General features: G+C 66.7%; 3 protein-coding genes across 3 annotated transcripts; 1 reads left to right on the forward strand and 2 right to left on the reverse strand.

Annotated features, from left to right (window-relative positions):
- The first annotated feature begins 554 nt into the window (after nt 1-554).
- TGFB1 (transforming growth factor beta 1) lies at nt 555-6,489 on the forward strand. The gene is made up of 7 exons (XM_072848877.1): nt 555-871; nt 2,104-2,279; nt 3,630-3,747; nt 3,851-3,937; nt 4,034-4,184; nt 5,358-5,511; nt 6,309-6,489. Exons 1-7 carry the CDS (start codon nt 565-567, stop codon nt 6,465-6,467), a joined length of 1,152 nt encoding a protein of 383 aa, XP_072704978.1. The 5' UTR covers nt 555-564; the 3' UTR covers nt 6,468-6,489.
- A 778-nt stretch (nt 6,490-7,267) lies between these two features.
- On the reverse strand, nt 7,268-11,785 carry CCDC97 (coiled-coil domain containing 97). The gene is made up of 5 exons (XM_072848843.1): nt 11,739-11,785; nt 10,400-10,950; nt 7,803-8,039; nt 7,566-7,695; nt 7,268-7,467 (listed from the first exon to the last, which is right to left on the reverse strand). The coding sequence occupies exons 2-5, from the start codon at nt 10,887-10,889 to the stop codon at nt 7,359-7,361; spliced, it is 966 nt and encodes a 321-aa protein (XP_072704944.1). The 5' UTR covers nt 10,890-10,950; nt 11,739-11,785; the 3' UTR covers nt 7,268-7,358.
- Nucleotides 11,786-12,028: 243 nt separating this feature from the next.
- Nucleotides 12,029-19,690, reverse strand: HNRNPUL1 (heterogeneous nuclear ribonucleoprotein U like 1). Its single transcript, XM_072848842.1, is given in 16 exon segments — nt 12,029-12,627; nt 14,455-14,585; nt 14,647-14,863; nt 14,946-15,269; nt 15,421-15,589; nt 15,992-16,120; nt 16,195-16,317; nt 16,397-16,663; nt 16,749-16,861; nt 16,971-17,070; nt 17,156-17,295; nt 17,393-17,466; nt 17,546-17,673; nt 17,676-18,001; nt 18,093-18,227; nt 19,434-19,690. Coding segments are annotated over 16 exon segments (3,210 nt in total). The 5' UTR covers nt 19,684-19,690; the 3' UTR covers nt 12,029-12,043.
- Between the last annotated feature and the right edge of the window lie 162 nt (nt 19,691-19,852).

Genomic DNA, 19,852 nt, shown 5'->3' on the forward strand with positions numbered 1-19,852 from the left:
CCCTGGCAGCGAGGGGGGGGTCCTGGGGTGGCAGGGGCGTCCCCGCCCTCTTTGGGGGGTCCCAGCCACCCAGGTCCTCGCGGGGAGGGGAGGAAGTGTCCCAGACGTCTGGGTCCTGGGGGGCGGGGAGCGTCCCGCCCGCCTGGGTCCCTCCTGGGGGTCCCGGTCGCCTGGGTCCCTCCGGGGGGGGGTCCGCGCCCCTCAGCGGCCGTGACTCAGTTCCCCCCCGGGCCCTCCCGCCGCCCCCGGCCGGGCCCGCCGAGCGGAAGGGGGTGGCCCCGGTCCCCGTCCCGTCCCCCACCCCACCCCCCACGGCGTTTCCTGGGTGGGGCCGCCCCGTTCCGCCACCGCCGCCGGCCTCAAAACCCGCCGGGGCCGGGTGGGGAAGAACGATCGGGAGCGGGGAGCGGGGAGCGAGCACCGGACACCGGCGGCGGCGAGGGGGGCGGCGGCGGCGGCAGCAAAAGTTGCGGGGTCCGGGAGCGGGGAAGGCGGCGGCGCGGGGTGACCCGGAGAGAGAAAAAGGGGGTGGGGGGTGTCCCGGGTTTGGGGGGTCCCGGGGGGATGGAGCTGGCCGTGCTGCTGGCGGTGCTGGGGGCGGCCCGGGCGTTCTCCACGTGCCGCTCGTTGGACCTGGAGGCGGCGCGGAGGAAACGCATCGAGGCGGTGCGGGGTCAGATCCTGAGCAAGCTCCGGTTACCGGTACCTCCCGCCGAGCCCCCGGCCCGGCCGCTGCCCGAGGAGGTCCGGGCTCTCTACAACAGCACCCGGGAGCTGCTGCGGCAGCGGGCGAGGCTGCGCCCGCCCGACGACCCCGATGAATATTACGCCAAGGAGCTGCATCGCTTCCCCATGGAGCCCCCCGGAGAGGGTGAGTGGGGGCGGGGGGGGGTCCTGCGTGGGGTGGGGGGGGGACACACACACGTTGCTGGGGGCACCCGTGGCCTGGGGCACGCGTGGGAGCGATGCTGGGGAGCCTGGGTGCTGCTGAGGGTGGTAGCGGTGTCCGGATGCTTGGGTGTCGTGTCTCCCCCCCCCCCACCCTGGCCCTGACACCCGGAGGCCTGGGTGCCCCCCCCTGCCCCGGCTGGGTGTTGGGGTCCCCCAGCCCCGACACCCGGGTCCCCAAGCCCCGACAGCCGGGTCCCCCAGCCCAGAGGCCTGGGTGCCCCCCGCCCCGGCTGGGTGTTGGGGTCCCCCAGCCCCGACAGCCGGGTCCCCCAGCCCGGAGGCCTGGGTGCCCCCCCGCCCCGGCTGGGTGTTGGGGTCCCCCCAGCCTGGAGGCCTGGGTGCCCCCCCTTGCCCTGGCTGGGTGTTGGGGTCCCCCCCAGCCCCGACACCCAGGTCCCCCCCAGCCCTGACACCCGGGTCCCCCCAGCCCGGAGGCCTGGGTGCCCCCCCCACCCTGCCCCAGCTGGGTGTTGGGGTCCCCCAGCCCCGACACCCAGGTCCCCCCAGCCCTGACACCTGGGTCCCCCAGCCCGGAGGCCTGGGTGCCCCCCCCCGCCCCGGCTGGGTGTTGGGGTCCCCCCAGCCTGGAGGCCTGGGTGCCCCCTGCCCTGGCTGGGCCTGGGTGCCCCCTTGCCCCGGCTGGGTGTTGGGGTCCCCCAGCCCCGACACCCGGGTCCCCCAGCCCGGAGGCCTGGGTGCCCCCCCGCCCTGCCCCGGCTGGGTGTTGGGGTCCCCCCCCCGCCCCGGCCGCCTGGGCCCCCACAGGACACCTTGGTCCCCCCTCGGCCGGACGCCCGGGTCCCCCCAGCCGCTCCTCCCGGCCGCGGTGGCGCTCGGGGATGTGCCGGACGTTGTGGTTTGCTGAGTAATTCCCGGCTCTGAGGGAGCTTTGTTGAGCTCGAGGAGGCCTGGCCGGGCCCACGGTTCCCTGCCAGGGGAGGGCGGGCGTGGGGACGCCTGGGTCCCCTGGGTGGGGCAGGGGGAGCGGTGCTGACCCACAGCCTCGGGGCGTCCATGCTGCCCCCCCCCCCCCCCGGAATCAGGCCGGGGAGAAAGCAAACCGTGGCTGCCGTCACTCCGCTCCAGAGTGAACGCCGGGGGGGAAGGCGGGGCTCGGCAGGGCAGGAGCACATGCCGGCGCTGTCCCCGCAGGCCCGCTGGAGCACTGGCGCCCGACGAGCCACAGCACCTTCTTCATCTTCAACGCGTCGCGGGTGCGGGCGGAGATCGGGCACGAGGCGCTGCTGCACCGGGCCGAGCTGCGGATGCTGCGGCAGCGGGCGGGCGCCGAGAACCTGGGGGTCGAGCAGCGCCTCGAGCTCTACCAGGTGGGGACACGCGTGGGGTGGGGGGGACACACGCAGGCTTGGGGACGGGGGGTGCTGCGGGTGGGACGTGGGGGCCCTGTGGGTGTGGGGGGCGGGGGGACGACACACGCAGGACGTGGGGACCGTGGGGACCAGGGATGCGGGGTGCCACGGCCGTGGGGACACAGGGGTTGGGGACGCCGCGGGCAGGGGGGGTGGCGCGTGCAGAGGGGACACGGTGGGTTTGGGGACCCCCTCCCCCCAGCTACGGTCTGGGGACATGGGGGCGGTTGGGGAAACCCCTGGCCTTGGTTTGGGGACATGGGGGGGTTTGGGGACCCCCTGGTCACAGTTTGGGGACATGGGGGATTTGGGGACCTCCTAGCCACGGTTTGGGGACATAGTGCGGGGTTTGGGGACCCCCTGGCCACGGTTTGGGGACATGGGGGGGGATTTGGGGTCCTGCTGGCTTTGGGGACCCCAGTGGATGCGGTTTGGGGACCCCCTGGCCACAGTTTGGGGCCCTTCCAGGTTTGGGGACCCCATGGCTGCAGTTTGGGGACCCCCTGGCCATGGCTTGGGGCCATGGGGGGCAATTTGGGGACCCCTGGCCACAGTTTGGGGACACAGTGGGGGTTTGGGGCCCTTCCAGGTTTGGGGACCCCATGGCTGCAGTTTGGGGACCCCGTGGCCATGGCTTGGGGACATGGGGGGCAATTTGGGGACCCCTGGCCACAGTTTGGGGACACAGTGGGGGATTTGGGGCCCTTCCAGGTTTGGGGACCCCTGGCCATGGCTTGGGGACATGGGGGCCAATTTGGGGACCCCTGGCCACAGTTTGGGGACACAGTGGGGGGTTTGGGGCCCTGGCAGGTTTGGGGACCCCATGGCTGCAGTTTGGGGACCCCCTGGCCATGGCTTGGGGCCATGGGGGGCAATTTGGGGACCCCTGGCCACAGTTTGGGGACACAGTGGGGGGTTTGGGGCCCTTCCAGGTTTGGGGACCCCATGGCTGCAGTTTGGGGACCCCCTGGCCATGGCTTAGGGACATGGGGGGCGATTTGGGGACCCCTGGCCACAGTTTGGGGACACAGTGGGGGGTTTGGGGCCCTTCCAGGTTTGGGGACCCCATGGCTGCAGTTTGGGGACCCCCTGGCCATGGCTTGGGGCCCTTCCAGGTTTGGGGACCCCCTGGCCACAGTTTGGCGACATGGGGGAGGGGGATTTGGGGACCCCTTGGCCACAGTTTGGGGACACAGTGGGGGGGTTTGGGACCCTGCCGGCTTCGGGGACACCCCACCCCCCGTGGCCGTGTCCCGGGGACACGGGGGACTTTGGGGACCCCCCCACCCACGGCGTCGGGGACCCCAGGGCTACGGCAACGCCTCGTGGCGGTACCTGCACGGGCGCTCGGTGCGGGCGACGGCGGAGGAAGAGTGGCTCTGGTTCGACATCACCGACGTCATCCAACAGTGGCTCAGCAGCACCGGTGAGCGTGGGGGGGGTCCCCCATTTTATCCCCATCCCTAGGGACCCCCCCCACAGTTTTTCGGCCGCTCTCACTATGTCCCCCCCCCCCCTAAATCCCGCAGAGCCCCTGGGCAGGTTCAAGCTGAGCGTCCACTGTCCCTGCGAGCCGGGGCCCGGCAGCGCCGATGACATGCGCATCTCCATCGAAGGTACTGGGGGTCCCCGCTTTGGCTTCCCCATGGGAATTTGGGGGGGGGGGGGGGGGGGTGTCCCCCCGTTTTTGGTGCCAGCTCCTGTCCCCGCAGGCTTCGAGCAGCAGCGGGGGGACATGCAGGGCATCGCCAAGAAGCACCGGCGCGTGCCCTACGTCCTGGCCATGCTGCTGCCCCCCGAGCGCGCCAACGACCTCCACAGCTCCCGCCGCCGCCGCGCCCTCGACACCGACTACTGCTTCGGGTGGGTGCCCCGGTCCCCCGTGCCCCCCAAGATGTTTGGGGTCCCCTAGAGATGGCTGGGGAGTCCCCCCTGGGGAGGGCTGGGGACCCCCAGAGATGCCCGGGTTCCCTCAGGGATGGCTGGGGACCCCCAGAGACACCCAGGTCCCCCCTGGAGGGCTGGGGACCCCCCCCAAGATGTTTGGGGTCCCCTAGAGATGCCTGGGGGTCCCCCCTGGGGAGGGCTGGGGACCCCCAGAGACACCCAGGTCCCCTCTGGAGGGCTGGGGACCCCCAGAGATAGCTGGGTCCTCCCTGGGAGGGCTGGGGGTCCCCCCCCCAAGATGTTTGGGGTCCCCTAGAGATGCCTGGGGCTCCTGACCCTGGGGAGGGCTTGGGACCCCCAGGGATGCCTGGGACCCCCCAGGGAGGGCTGGGGACCCCCAAAGACACCCACGTCTCCCTGGGGAGAGGCTGAGGAACCCCTAGCGCATGTTTGGGGTCCCCTAGAGATGCCTGGGGTCCCCCTGAGGAGGGCTGGGGACCCCAGAGCCACCCAGGTCCCCCGTGGAGGGCTGGGGACCCCCCCCCCAAGATGTTTGGGGTCCCCTAGAGATGCCTGGGGGTCCCCCCTGGGGAGGGCTGGGGACCCCCAGAGACACCCAGGTCCCCCCTGGAGAGGCTGAGGGACCCCAGAGATGCCTGGGTCCTCCTGGGAGGGCTGGGACCCCCCAAGATGTTTGGGGACCCCCAGAGATGCCTGGGGCTCCTGACCCTGGGGAGGGCTGGGGACCCCCAAAGACACCCAGATCCCCCCAGGGAGGGCTGGGGACCCCCAAAGACACCCACGTCTCCCCGGGGAGAGGCTGAGGAACCCCTAGCGATGCCTGGGGACCCCCAGGGATGCCTGGGACCCCCTTGAGGAGGTCTGGGGACCCCCCAGGGATGCCTGGGACCCCCTGAGGAGGGCTGGGGACCCCCAAAGACACCCACGTCTCCCCGGGGGGGGGGGCTGAGGAACGCCTAGAGATGCCCGGGGAATACCCGTGTCCCCCCGATGAGGTCTGGGGACCATCAGGGACACCCGTGTCCCCCCTGAGGAGGGCTGGGGACCCCCAAAGACACCCAGATCCCCCCAGGGAGGGCTGGGGACCCCCAAAGACACCCACATTTCCCCCCCCCTTACCCCACCCAGGACGGACGAGAAGAACTGCTGCGTGCGGCCGCTGTACATCGACTTCCGCAAGGACCTGCAGTGGAAGTGGATCCACGAGCCCAAGGGCTACATGGCCAACTTCTGCATGGGGCCCTGTCCCTACATCTGGAGCGCCGACACCCAGTACACCAAGGTGGGTCTGGGGGCGAGGGGGGTCCCCGGGACTTGGGGCCCTTTGGGGGGCGGGTGGGGCGACTGGGGGGGAGCTGGGGGAGAGGGGCTGGGAGGGGTGGGAGCCTTGGGGAGAGGGGGATGTGGGTGCTGGGTCCTCGGGGAGAGGAGGGGTTGGGGGTCCCGGATATGTGGGTGCTCTGGGGAGAAAGGGGGGTCTGGGTCGCTGGGGAGGGGGTGGGTCCTGGGTCCTTGGGGAGAGGAAGGTGTGGGGGTCCTGGGTACGTGGGTGCTCTGGGGAGAAGTGGGGTGGGGGGTCTGGGTCCCTGGGGAGTGTGGGGGGTGGGTCCTGGAGGTCCCTGGGGAGAGGGGGCACCTTGGGGAGGGGGGGTCCTGGGTCCTTGGGGAGAGGAGGGGTTGGGGGTCCCGGATACCTGGGTGACCTAGGGAAAGTGGGGGGGGGCTCGGTCTCGGGGGGTGTTTGGGTCCCTGGGGAGGGGGGGGCACCTTGGGGAGAGGGGGCTGGGGGTCCTGGAGGTCCCTGGGGAGGGGGGGGCTGTGGGTCCCAGATGTTTGGGTCCCTGGGGAGAGGAGGGGTTGGGGGTCCCAGATACCTGGGGGGGGCACATGGGTCCCTGGGGGTCCTGGACCTCCATCTGGGTGGAGGGGGGGACACACAGGGACAGGAGGGACCCGAGGGACACGGGGGTCCGCAGGGAGAGGGGCTTGGCGGGCACTCAGATATGGGGGTGCCCCCCCTCCCCCGGCAAGTGCCCTAACTTGAGGGGGGGGGGTCTCATCCCTTGGCGGGGGGCGCAGGTGCTGGCGCTGTACAACCAGCACAACCCGGGGGCCCCGGCGGCACCGTGCTGCGTCCCCCAGACCCTCGACCCCCTGCCCATCGTCTACTACGTGGGGCGCAAGGCCCGGGTGGAGCAGCTCTCCGACATGGTGGTCCGCGCCTGCAAGTGCAGCTGACCCCCTCAAAATCCCCCCTTGGACCCCCTGGCGCCGCCCTCACCCCCCCCTTGGCGCCTCCGCAAAAAACTTATTTAATTTTTAGCTGCTTCTTCTTTTTTTTTCTTGGGGGGGATTTTTTTGGCTCTACTTCTGCTTTTTTCTTTTCTTTTTTTCGCTGGGGGGTTGGGAGCAGAAATGGGGGGGTGGACAGGGACCCAAAGGGGTGGCTGGGGACCCCAAAAGCTCCTCCTGTACCCCCCCCACACCGTGCCCCACGGCTGCATCCTGCCCCCCTTGGCCGGGCCCCCCCCCCCCCCCCGGGGTTGTCCAGACCCGGGGGGGTGGAAGGGCCCCAGGGCGGGATTAAAAATAACTTTCCGGGGAGGGGGGCAGGAAACAGCCCCCCAGAGACGCGGAGGGGGGGGACACGAGGGGGGCTGCGGTGCCCTGTGGACCCAGGCATCCGGGGCTGGCAGCCACCCACGGCCACTCATCCCCGGGCTGTGGCCGGAGCCGTGGGGGGGGGCCCAGATGTGTCGGGGACTCCCCCCCCCTTCACCATGAGACACAGTCACGGTGTGGGGGGGGCACGGGAGGAGATGTGAAACCGCAGGAGGCCAGGCCGGATGCCAGGGAAGGTGGGGGGGGACACACACAGTGTGGGGTGACCCCCCCCCATGGTGGGGGTGACTCACGGGGCCCCCCCTGAAGCGATGACGAATGTGGGGTGAGGTCACCCCCCCCACACACACCAAACACACACCCCGGGGGGGGGGCTTCCCTGTGGAAAACACCCCGACGGGGAGGGGGGGACCCCCGTGTGCCCCCCCACCCTGCCCCACACCACCAGCCTCATGGAGGGGGGGGGTGTCGGTTAGGGGTGTCACCTTTATTGTGCTGGGGGGGGCCCTATTCGAGCTGGGGGGCATCGCTGGGCTCCTCCTCGTCGAAATATCGCTCCTCGGCGTCCTGCGAGACGATGTCCAGGTTGTCCAAGTCGGGGTTCTCATCCACCTGGCTGGGGGGGGACACACACGACACAAGGGGGGCTCAGCGGGGGGATTTTGGTGTCGGGGGGTGTGGGGGGGGGGTCCCCAAAACCTCACGGGGCGTCACCTGTAGTCGAAATCGCCGTCCTCCCCGTCCAGGAAGCGCTGGTACATGCGGCTGGTGAATTCCTCCCGCAGCATCGCCCGCTCGGCCGCATCGGGCACCCAGGGGTCCGGGGAGGAGTCCCCCTCCTCATCTGGGGGGGGGGGGCAAAAAGTGTCACACACGCACCCCCCCCCCCCCACGCCACGCTGAGACCCCCCCCCTTTCCCCAAATAATCCCCCGGGGGGACGGGGGCTGACCTCCGCTGTCGCCGTCCTGCAGGCGCTGCCGGCGCAGGCGTTGCTGCACGGCTGCCTCCTCCACCGAGCGCAGCAGCAGCCCCGCCAGGGATTGGGGGCCGGGGGGGGTCCCCAAGGAGTGGGGGGCGGCCGAGGGGTCCCCCGGGAGGGGTTCGGCCCCCCGATATTGCCCGATGTAGTGCTGGTAGAGCAGAGGTTCCCGCGCTCGCATTTCTTCCTCGCTGAAGTACTCGCCGCCTGCGGGAGGGGTGAGATAAGGGGGGGGGGTGTCAAAATGGGGGGACCCCGAAAGCCCAGGGGAAATGGGGGACCCCCAAACCCAAAGGGGAAAGGGGGGCTCAAGACCCAAAAGGAAATGGGGGGCCCCAAAAACCCATGGGGGAAAAGGAGGAGACCAAAACTCCAGGGGGAATAAGGGGACCCTGAAACCCCAGGGGGAAAATGGGGGACCCCAAAACCCATGGGGAAAAGGGGGGGACCCCAAAGCCCAAGGTGAAATAGGGGGGACTCTAAAACCCCAAGGGAAATGGGGGGCCTCAAAACCCAAAAGGAAATGGGGGACCCCAAAACCCATGGGGAAAAAGGAGGGGGACCTTAAACCCTAGGGGGAAAATGGGGGACCCCAAAAACCCATGGAGAAAAGGGGGGGACCCCAAAGCCCAAGGTGAAATGGGGGGGGACCCTAAAACCCCAGGGGAAATGGGGGGGCCTCAAAACCCAAAAGGAAATGGGGACCCCAAAACCCAAGGGGGAAAAGGGGGGACCTGAAACCCCAGGGGAATAAGGGGACCCTGAAACCCCAGAGGGAAAAATGGGGGACCCCAGAGTGAAATGGAGGGGGACCCTGAAAGCCCAGGGGAAATGGGGGACCCCCAAACCCAAACGGGAATGCAGGGGGGGCCTCAAAACCCAAAAGGAAATGGGGGAGCCCAAAAACCCATGGAGAAAATGGGGGGACCCTAAACCCCAAGAGGAAAAATGGGGGACCCCAAAGCCCAAGGGGAAACGGGGGCCCCTAAACCCAAAGGGGAATGGGGGGCTCTAAACCCAAAAAGAAATGGGGGACCCCAAAGCCCAAGGGGAAATGGGGGGGGACCCTGAAACCCCAGAAGAAATTGGAGACCCCAAACGGGAATGGGGGGGGCCGCAAAACCCTAAAGGAAATGGGGACCCCAAAACCCATGGGGAAAAGGGGGACCCCAACGCCCAAGGTGAAATGGGGGACTCTAAAACCCCAGGGAAATGGGGGGGCTAAAAACCCAAAAGGAAATGGGGGACCCCAAAAACCCATGGGGAAAAAGGAGGGGACCTTAAACCCTAGGGGAAAATGGGGGACCCCAAAAACCCATGGAGAAAAGGGGGGGACCCCAACGCCCAAGGTGAAATGGGGGGGACACTCTAAAACCCCAGGGGAAATGGGGGGGCCTCAAAACCCAAAAGGAAATGGGGGACCCCAAAAACCCAAGGGGGAAAAGGAGGGGGACCTTAAACCCCAGGGGGAAAATGGGGAACCCCAAAAACCCATGGAGAAAAGGGGGGGACCCCAAAGCCCAAGGTGAAATGGGGGGGGACCCTAAAACCCCAGGGGAAATGGGGGGCCTCAAAACCCAAAAGGAAATGGGGAACCCCAAAACCCATAGGGAAAAGGGGGACCCGAAACCCCAGGGGGAATAAGGGGACCCTGAAACCCCAGGGGAAAATGGGGGACCCCACAGTGAAATGGGGGACCCTGAAAGCCCAGGGAAATGGGGGACCCCAAACCCAAACGGGAATGCAGGGGGGGCCTCAAAACCCAAAAGGAAATGGGGGACCCCAAAAACCCATGGGGAAAAGGGGGACCCGAAACCCAAAGGGGATGGGGGACCCCAAAGCCCAAGGGGAAATGGGGGGGGACACCCTGAAACGCCAGGGGAAATGGGGGACCCCAAACGGGAATGGGGGGGCCCTTAAAACCGAAAAGGAAGTGGGGGACCCCAAAAACCCCAGGGGAAAACGGGGGACCTGAAACCCCAGGGGGAAAAATGGGGGACCCCAAAGTGAAATGGGGGGGGTCCCTGAAAGCCCAGGGGAAATGGGGACCCCAAACCCCAAGGGGAAAGGGGGGCTCAAAACCCAAAAGGAAATGGGGACCCCAAAAACCCATGGGGAAAAGGGGGGACCCCAAAGCCCAAGATGAAATGGGGGGGGGGAAAGCCTAAAACCCCAGGGGAAATGGGGCGGGGGCTTCAAAACCCAAAAGGAAACGGAGCTCCCCAAAGTCCAAAGGGAAATGGGGGACCCCAAAACCAAAGGGGACGAGTTAGGGGAACCCCAAAGCCTGCAGAAAACCAGGGGGGGGACCCCAAAGGGAAGCTGGAGACCCCCCCTGGAGCCCTCGAGGATCCCGTGGGGACCTGGGGGAACTCCTGGGGGAACTTTCGGGAGCCGACAGGGACTTGGGGGGTTCCCACAGGGATGTGGGGAACCCCCCCAGGGACCTCGGGTACCCCATGAGGATGTCAGGGATCCCCCCTCCCCTCCCAGGGACCCCAAAGACCCTCCTGGAGATTTCAGGGACCCCCCCTCAGGGACATTGGGGACCCCCCCCCCCTCCAAACCTTGGATGAGCTGTCGCAGGGCGGCGTAGCGGCGGTTGCGGAGGCGGGTGCGGGCGGGGGGCCGGCGAGGACGCCCCAGGGGGCCGGTTTTGGGGTGCCAGCGCTCGACCCCCAGTCCCCCGGGGAAGCCCTCGGGGACGAGGGGGTCCCCCTCCGCTGCGGGGTCCCGCGTTGGGGACGCTGGGTCCCGCGGGGGGGACGTGGGGTCCCTCTTCGACACTTTGGGGACCCACTTTGGGGACGTGGGGTCCTGCTTGGACATTTTGGGGTCCCGCTTCCTCACTTTGGGGTCCAACGTCGCAGCAAAGTCCCTCTTCGGGGACACGGGGTCCCGCTTCAACGTTTTAGGGTCCTCTTCCACCGGTGGGTCCTGTTCCGGGGACACGGGGCCCCCCTCGGCCGCTGTGGGGTCCGATTCCTGCCCGGTGACACCGGGGTCCCCCTCACTTTTGGGGTCCCACCCCGCCATGGGCTCCGGCTCCACTGCCATGGGGGGGGAGGGGAGCTGGGTCACGGTTTTGGGGTGCCCCTCGGGTGCTGGCGGGCGCTGCCTGGGGACAAGGGGACTCTGTTAGCACTTGCCCTGGGGAGGGGGGGGACACACCCCAAAAGAATGTGGGGGAACCCCAAGGAAGAGGGAGGGTCCCCAAGGGGCTGGGGAAGGGAAGATGGGGGAATGACCCCTCAGGGGACCCCAAATCCCTCAGGGAAGAGGGGGGACATTTCAGGGGCCCCAAAAGCCTCACAGAATGAGGGGGGACCCCCCCAGATCTCTCGGGGGGGGAATGGGACCCCAATACCTGATGAAAAGGGGGGACGATACCTGAGGGGACCCCAAAAGCCACACGGACTGAGGGACCCCGCAGGGGACCCCAGATCCCTCAGGGAAGGAGGGGGGGAACCCCAAATCCCTCAGGGAAGCGGGGGGGGGACCCCTCAGGCCTCACAGAATGAGGAGGGATCCCCCTAGATCTCTCGGGGGGTGGGGACACCCCGAATTCCTCACAAAAGGGGGGGACGACACCTGAAGGGACCCCAAAAGCCACATGGACTGAGGGGGGGACCCCTCAGGGGACCCCAAATCCCTCAGGGAAGGTGGGGGGAACCCCAGATCCCTCAGGGAAGGAGGGGGGGGACCCCCAAATCCCTCAGAGAAGGCGGGGGGAACCCCAGATCCCTCCGGGAAGCCGGGGGAACCCCGCAGGGACCGGAGAGCCCCGAAGCCCCAAGAACCGGGACCCACAAGGTGGGGGGGGGTGTCCCGCAGGCCTCGGGGGACGGGGGGAATCGCGGGGGGACCCCTCCAGCCCCGCCCGGGTCCCCCCAAATCCCCTCAGACCCCTCGGACGCGGCGCGGCGCAACCCGGCCCCGTTTGAATGCGACACCCCCCCCCCCGCGCGCGCGCGCCGCGCCTCACCCGCCACCGCCTCCGTCCCGCCGGTGCGTCACTTCCGGGAGAGAGAAACGCGACCCCACCCAACCCCGCAGCGAAGGTTCCGGGCCGCTTCGGTTCCCCCTCCCTTGCGACGAGGGTCAAAGGTCGCACCCAAAAAGCCCCAAATCCACCCCAAAACGGCAGGGTCTGAGAAAGGACCAGCCGCGGGCTGGGGGCGTTTTCCTCTTTTTTTTATTGTTTTTTTTTTTTAATTTTTTTTTTCTTTTCCTCCCCTGGGGGGGGGTAGTAAAAACCAGAGGCGAACCCCCCCCCCAAAAAAACCCAAAATGGGAAAAAAAAAGAGCAAAATTCTTGTAAAACAGCCGTTCCCCACCTGGAGGGGAGGGGGCAAAAGGGGAAGGGGGGGCCCAAAAGGGCCCAATAAGGAGGGGGCAGAAGCCCCAAAAATGGGAGCAAATGGTTGAAAACGGGGTGAAAAATAAGGAAAATGGGTGCACAAAGGGGGGGAAGGGGCGCAAAAAGGGAAACATGGCCCAAAAAGTGGGTGGGGGTTGTGACCCAAAGGGGGGGGGGGGTGTCTGACCATCTGAGTCTCTTTTGAGGTTAAAAATAATTTTTTTTTTAACAGACGGAGAGAAAAAAAAAAAAGCAACTCTTTTTTTGATGGGGAGGGGGACACACACACACAGAAAGAGGTGGGGGAGGGCGGGGGGGGGGTCACTGGGCGCTGGCCCCCCCCTGGGAGCTGCCGTAGCCGCTGTAGTCGTAGGTGCTGTAGTAGGGGGGCCAGGGACCCTGGTGCTGGTAGTACTGGCTCCACTGCTGGGCATACTGGGAGGGGGGGGAAAGGGGGGTGAGGACCCCCGACCCCCCAAAATCCTGTCCCTGAGAACAGAGGCTTCCCAGCCCCATCCTCCCAAAAATGGTGTTCCCCCCCCCCCCACAAGCGCAGAAAATGGGTGGTTTCGGCCCAAAATCCGGCCTGGAAAAGAGGGGTTGCTCCCACAGTGGGAGCGCTGTCCTCCCAAAAAGGGGGTTTCACCCCAAAATCCCATCCTCGCCCCACCCAAAAGGGGGGTTTTCTACCCAAAAGCCATCCCCGTCCTCCCAAAAATGGAGTTTCACCCCAAAATCCCAACCCCTCCTCCCAAAAATGGAGTTTCACCCCAAGATCCCAACCCCTTCCTCCAAAAAATAAGAGTTTCACCCCAAAACCCCATTCTCATGCTCCCAGAAATGGAGTTGCATCCCTAAAATCCATCCCTGTGCTCCCAAAAAGAGGTTTTCACCCCAAAATCCCATCCTCGCCCTCCCAAAAAGGGGGTTTCACCCCAAAATCCCATCCTCACCCTCCCAAAAAGGGGGTTTCACCCCAAAATCCCATCCTCGCCCGCCCCAAAAGGGGGGTTTTCTACCCAAAAGCCATCCCCGTCCTCCCAAAAATGGAGTTTCACCCCAAAATCCATCCTCACCCTCCCAAAAAGGGGTTTTCACCCCAAAAACCCATCCTTGCCCTCCCAAAAAAGGGTTTTCACCCCAAAATACCACACACTTCCTTCAAAAAAATAGGAGTTTCACCCCAAAACCCCATCCTCACAGAAACAGTTTCACCCCTAAAATCCCACCCTGTCCTCCCAAATATAGGAGTTTCACCCCAAAATCCTACCCCATCCTCCCCAAAATTGGCATTTTCCCCCCAAAAATCCTATCTCTGTCCTCCCAAAACCAGTTTCACCCCAAAACCCCACCCCCTTCCTCCCAAAATTGGCATTTTCCTCACCAAATCCAAGCCATATCCTCCAAAAAATGGGAATTTCACCCCCAAATCCCATCCCGTTCCTTCAAAAATTGGCGTTTCACCCCAAAGTCCCACCCCATCCTCCCCAAAATTGGCGTTTCACCCCAAAATCCCATCCACTTCCTTCCAAAAATAGGAGTTTCACCCCAAAATCCCAACCTCTTCCTCCCAAAAATGGGAGTTTCACCCCAAAATCCCACCCCTTCCTCCCAAAAATTGGTGTTTCACCCCAAAATACCACCCTCTTCCTTCAAAAAATAGGAGTTTCACCCCCAAAACCCACCCCTTCCTCCCCAAAATCAGTTTCACCCCAAACCCCATCCCCTTCCTTCAAAAAATACGTTTCACCCCAAAATCCCACCCCATCCTCCCCAAAATTGGTGTTTCACCCCAAAATCCCATCCCCTTTCTCCCCAAAATTGGTGTTTCACCCCAAAATCCCATCCCCTTTCTCCCCAAAATTGGTGTTTCACCCCAAAATCCCATCAACTTTCTCCCCAAAATTGGTGTTTCACCCCAAAATCCCATCCCCTTCCTTCAAAAAATCAGAGTTTCACCCCAAAATCCCATCAACTTGCTTCAAAAAATAGTTTCACCCCAAAACCCACCCCTTCCACCCCAAAATTGGCATTTCACCCCAAAATGGGAGTTTCACCCCAAAATCTCCCCCTTCCCCCCAAAATTGCCGTTTCACCCCAAACCCCACCTCCTTCCACCCCAAAATTGGCATTTCCCTCCCCCCTTCCCCCCCCCAAAACCGGGGTTTTTCCCTCCCCAAGTGCCCCCCACTCCCCAAAACCAGGGGTCACCCCCCAAAACCAGGGTCACCCCCCCCAAAAACCAGGGGTGCCCTCCCCCACCTGCTGGTACTGCCCGTAGCTCTGCCCGTAGCTCTGCCCGGTGGGCGGGGGGCTGGGGGTAGCTCTGCCCGTAGCCACCGTAGCCACCGTAGCCATAGCCGGGGGTTGTAGCCACCCTGGCCGTAGCCACCCTGTGGGGGTGCGGTTAGAGCCGGGTGTGAGGGTGCTGGGGGGCACCCAAAAGGGGGGTACCTGCTGCCCTTGGCCGTAACTCGGGGGCTGCGCCGGCTGGGGGTGCCGCCACCGCCGCCACCGCTCGTCTTGTAGCCGGTCGTGCCGCGAGCCGGGCTGTAGCCGCCGGCGGGTTGGGCGTTACGGTTGTAACCGCCCCGGTTGTTGCTGGCGGCGGCAGCGGCGTCCCGGTTGTTGTTGCCCCAGCGGTTGGGGGTGTAACCGCCGCGGTTGAATCCTACGGGAGATTTGGGGTGTGGGGAGTGGGGGGAAGCGGGAGGTGGGGGCACCCCGAGATAACGGGGGTGGGGCGTACCTACCTGCGCCGGTGCCGCCGTTGCCGCCGCGGAAGCTGCCGCCGCCGGTGCCGCCGCGGTTCTGGAAGCCGCCGCCGCCGCCGCGGGCGGCGGGGGCGGCGGTCCCCCCGCGTCCGTCGAAGCGTTGGAAACCGCCGCCGCCTCCGCCGCGACCGCGGAACGACGGGGGACGACCGCCGCCTCCGTCGAAACGTTTTTCGGGGGGGGGTCCGGCGTTCCTGCCCTCCTCGTTGTACTGCCGGACCAAGGCTTCGGCCTCTTCCCGCTGCAGTTCCACGTACAACACCGCGTCCAGGAACTCGCCCGCCTCCGGCAGCGTGAAATTAGCTGCGCCGTCGCCAAAATGGATGAAAACACTAAAAAAAAAAAACGACACACAAAAAAAAAAAACAAAACCACCCCCAAAACAGCCCCCACCCCCCAAAAAAAACCCCACAAACCCACCTCCTCCTCATCTCCCAGCCCCGCGGGTCCCCACCTTTCATCTCCAGCACGGCGTGATCCGGCACGTCTTTCCCCTCCTCGTCGGTCCGCTTGACGGTGCGGTCCCTCAGGTCCTGGTCGGTGGGACAGATGACGATGGCCTTGCGCTGGAAACCCTCGAAGGGACGCATTTTTCGGCGCTGGGCCGAGCCGTAGACGTTGGTCTGCCGGCGGGAACGGGCGGAAAATAGTTGTTATTGTGGGTTTGGGTGGTTTTTGTTTTTTTTCCCCCCCTCCCCGCAAACACGCGGTTTAAGAGGCCGGGTGTTTCACCCTAAACCGGAGGAAGCGGGGAGAGAAACACCCGTTTTTGGACAATTCCCTCATCCGGCGCGGTTTTAGGGAGAAAAGCGGCTTTTCTCTTCTAAATACGCGTTTTTAGCGGGAAGCGGAGGGGGACAGCGAAGCGAGAGCGAGGTTACGACGCTCTCCGCGGACGCGGGGAGTCGCCGGAGCCGTCACCCGGGCGGGTTTGGCTCGGTCCCCCGCAAACCGGGACGCCGAGGGACGTCACCCCCCGCCCGCCCGGGGACAGGGACGCCGAGGGACGTCCCCGCCGCCGTTACCTGGTCGAGGATGTAGTTGCGTTTCTTGCGGGCGGCGATCTGGATGAGGCGGTTGAGGCACTGAGTCGCTTGCTGGATGAGGACGTCCCAGCGTCCCGCGTAGTTGCGCTGGCGCCGGAGGCCCATCACCTACGGAAGAGGGGACGGTGACGCCGGCCGGGGACCCGGCGGCCGCGGTGGGGAGGACACGGGTGACGCCTCACCCTCATTTTATCCATGATGGCGTTGGTTCCTAGGATGTTGTACTTCTTGGAGGGGTTGGCGGCCGCGTGCTTGACGGCCCACGTCGTCTTCCCCGCGGCGGGCAAGCCCACCATCATCAGGATCTGGGAGGAGAAGCGGCGGCGGCGTCACGACCGGGCCCCGCGTCACCGTCCCCGCGCCCCAATCCCGGCGTCCCCGCACCTCGCACTCGGCTTTGCTCTTGGGGCCGAGGGTGCCGCGGACGCGTTCGGCAACGGGGAGGTGTTGGATGAAGGTGAAACCGGGTGGGACGGAAAAATAGGTGTCTTCCCTCTGCCCAAAGTTGAACTCGATGGCGCAGTTCTTCACCAGGACGTGGGGGAAGAGGGCCCGACCGCCCAGCAGCTCCTTCCGCACCCGGTAAGCCACCCCCAGCCATTTGCCGTTCTTCATGAAGGACATCTCCACCTCCTCCCCGCACTCAAAGTCCTGCGGCAGGGACGGCGGTGAGACCCCCGGGGAAGCCGGGCGACGCCGGTGAGGCGTGGGGGAACGGCGCGCGGGGGGAACTCACCACCAAGCAAGCGATGACGTCGTTTTCGGCGAAGGTTTCCCCGTAGTTTTCGAATTTGCAGTTGGTCGACTTCTTGCCGGTGCCGCCGTAGCCGTAGGAGAAGGGTTCCTCGCCTGGGTGGGGAGGGGAACAGTTGGGCTGCACTCGGGTAGGGGGAGGACCCCCCCCCCACCCTTTCGCAGCCCCCAAAACCCCGGCGGAGGCGGCCGCTTGCACCCTTACCCAACTGGGTGCTGCAGGAATCCAGCGACCAGCCCACCCGCACCACGTGGGGGTCCGGTTCAGTGGAGGGCAGGTGCTTGACGGAGATCTCCTCGTTAACCTGGGGGGGGGGAAACCCCAAAAAACCGGGTTGGGGACGGCGGCACCGACACCGGGACGCCACGGCAGGACCCGGCATCGCTCACCTTCATCTCGTAGCAGACGCGGCCCTGCCGCGCGCCGTAGGTGGCACGGGCGCCCGACCAGAGGTAGGCGAAGCCCTCGATGGTGAGGGGGTAGCCGCTGTACCGGTCCCGGGCGACTTTGAAGTGCAGGTCGCAGTTGTCTGGAGGCGAGGGGTGGGGGGGAAAAGCCAGCCGTCAGGCCCCGCAATTTGGGGGGGCTTCTCCCCCCCACCGCCACGCCGTTTTCGGGGCGCTCACAAGTGTCGATAGCCACCAACGTGTCGTCAAAGTCCTCCTCCTCATCCTCGGCGGGCGGCTGCGGCGAGCGGCCCCTGGAAGGGAGACGGGGGAAGGCTCAGCGCGGCGCGGGCGCGCCAGATTTCGGGGCGCCGGATTTCGGGGCGCGCTCACCTCTTGTCCTCGCGATGTTCGTAATAACCCCGGCCCCGCTGCTCCTCGTAGGGCCGCTTGCGGGGCTGCAGCGGCGGCCGGGGCTGCGCGGGGTCCGGCGCGCTGTAGCCGCCCGGGGGAGCGTTGTAGGTGGGGGGACCGGGGTGCTGTAGGTGGCGGGGGAGCGCTGTAGGCGGGGGGTGTTGTAGGTGGGTGGGGGGTGTTGTAGGCTGGGGGTGCTGTAGGCGGCAGGGGGAGCGCTGTAGCCCGGGGCCGGGGCGCTGTAGCCGGCCGGCGGCGCGCTGTAGGCCGGGGCGGTGTAGCCGGTCGGCGGCGCGCCGTAACCGGCCGGGGGTGCGTTGTAGGTGGGGGGCGGAGGGATGTTGTAGGGGGGAGCGGGGGCACTGTAGTTGGGAGGGGGTACGTTGTAGGCGGGAGCGGGGGGGTCTTCTGGCTTCGTTTCCGGCAGCTTCATCTCTGCAGGGCGGAACAGCGAGCGGGGTGGGAACAGCGGGAGCCAAACCGGCACAGCCGCGGTGCCGCCGGCGGCCCCCGCCCCGGTCCCTACCTTGGTGCAGGACGGGGTGTTCTTGGTCCAACGCTCTCCTCTCGTAGCCGGGCTCGGCGTCTGGTTTGAGGCCGCCGTGCTCGTACGGCTGGTAGCCCTGGGGATCGCTCGCGTGGCTGTTGTTGTCGATGCCATCTTCCGAGGAGGGGCGGGGGGGAGAGGGGAAAAAAAAACAAAACAAAAAAGCGGAAAATAAGTCAAGCGTTACCGGTTTATTCGGAGGAGAGGACGGACGGGGCGCGAGGGGGATTCGGTGGGCGTCAGCGGCCCTGCGGGGATGAGCAGAACCAGCGCGGGATGAGGGATCCGGCATCCCGCTCGCGGGGTCACCCCGAATTCACCGAGGGGATCCCCGGGCACGGCGGCCAGCGAGTCCGCGCCCCGACGGGCACCTGCGGCAAAAGGGTTCGGTTTTGAACTTGAAGCACCCGGCGAGAGCAGCGCGAGGGGGAACGGCCGCCGGCGCGGGAACGGCGACGACGGAGCGCTGCTCCCCGGGGTGGGCACGCCAGGATGGGGGGGAGGACGGGGGGCCCCCCACCAGCTCTGCACCCCCTGATCCACAGCTGCAGCAGCAAAGCCCCCCCCCCCACAAGCTCCCGGCACCGTTCTGGGGGTGACAGCCTGCCCAGAGGAGACGAACCCCCCCGCCTCGGGGTCAGCTCCTCACCAAGCACCCCCAGATCAGAGCTGGGGACACACACACACGATGCTGGGACGTGGCCCGGCCCCGCACGAATGAGGGGGGGCCCTGCTTGGCCCCAGCAGCTCTCAGGGAAGTGAAGCTGCTGTTAGGGGTGTCCGGGGTGTGGGGGAGGTAATTGGGGAGCCTGGGGGACCCAGAACCCCGGGGCGGCGGGACAGGGGGGCAAGCCCTTGTGGGAAGAGAGAAGAAGGGGGTACCCTGAGAGAACTGGGTGGACAGACCCCCTCAGGGAGGGGAAGCAGGGGACCCCACCTGAAAGAATTAGGGGAGGACCGAGACCCTGAGGGAATGTGGGGCTCAGGCCCTTGAGGAATGGCGGGACCCTCAGGGAAGGGGGGGCGGGGGGGGCTGAGGAGACCGGACCCCTGAGGGAATGTGGGGCTCAGGCCCTTGAGGAATGGCGGGACCCTCAGGGAAGCGGGGGGCTGAGGAGACCGGACCCCTGAGGGAAAGAACGGACCGGCGTCAGGGAAGGGGGGACCTGGGGGGGACCGGGGAGTCGGTCCCCTCAGGGAAGGGGGCCGGGCCCCTGGAGGAAGGGGGGAACCGGGCCCCGCCGCAGGCCACCCGAGGGGGAGTGGGGAAGGGGCCCGACCCGACCCGTCCCTCAGCGCGGGGCCCCGAGCGCCCCTTACAGTGTCCATCGGGGGCCGGGTCCCCGCCGGCCGCACCGGGCCCCCGCCGGGCCTCCTCCGCCTCCAGCGCCGCCTGCAGCCGCTCGGCCAGCTCAGCCTTGAGGCCGCGGGTGTCCAGGCCTCGGCGGCCCAGCTCCTCCTTCAGCTCGTTGACCCGCAGCCGCCGCACGTCCATGGCCCCGCCGCTCAGCGCCGCGGCCGCCCGGCCATCGAGGCGCCACCGACGGGCCCGGCTCAAAATGGCCGCCATCGCCCTCCTCCCCTCCCCGGCCCGCGCCGCTCTGCAAAACGCGTCGCCATTGGCCCGCCGCCGCGCCATCGTCTGTAACGCGCCTCTCCATTGGGCTCCGCGCTGTCTCCGCCCCTCCGCGCCGGCCCCGCCTCTCTCGCCCAGCTCCCGCTCAGTCCCGCTTTGCAAA

This window comes from Ciconia boyciana, chromosome 33, assembly GCF_034638445.1.
Source record: "Ciconia boyciana chromosome 33, ASM3463844v1, whole genome shotgun sequence".
Lineage (NCBI taxonomy): Eukaryota > Metazoa > Chordata > Aves > Ciconiiformes > Ciconiidae > Ciconia > Ciconia boyciana.

What these genes read in the sequence shown, in the direction of transcription:
- TGFB1 (XM_072848877.1), top strand. Translation starts at nt 565, where the DNA reads ATGGAGCTGGCCGTGCTGCTGGCGGTGCTGGGGGCGGCCCGGGCGTTC. An exon ending in CATGCGCATCTCCATCGAAG is followed by an intron (nt 3,938 to 4,033) that starts GTACTGGGGGTC and finishes CTGTCCCCGCAG; the next exon opens with GCTTCGAGCAGCAGCGGGGG. An exon ending in GACACCGACTACTGCTTCGG is followed by an intron (nt 4,185 to 5,357) that starts GTGGGTGCCCCG and finishes TACCCCACCCAG; the next exon opens with GACGGACGAGAAGAACTGCT.
- CCDC97 (XM_072848843.1), bottom strand. Translation starts at nt 10,889, where the DNA reads ATGGCAGTGGAGCCGGAGCCCATGGCGGGGTGGGACCCCAAAAGTGAG. An exon ending in CCTGCGACAGCTCATCCAAG is followed by an intron (nt 8,040 to 10,399) that starts GTTTGGAGGGGG and finishes CCCCTCCCGCAG; the next exon opens with GCGGCGAGTACTTCAGCGAG. An exon ending in GACGGCGATTTCGACTACAG is followed by an intron (nt 7,468 to 7,565) that starts GTGACGCCCCGT and finishes GTCCCCCCCCAG; the next exon opens with CCAGGTGGATGAGAACCCCG.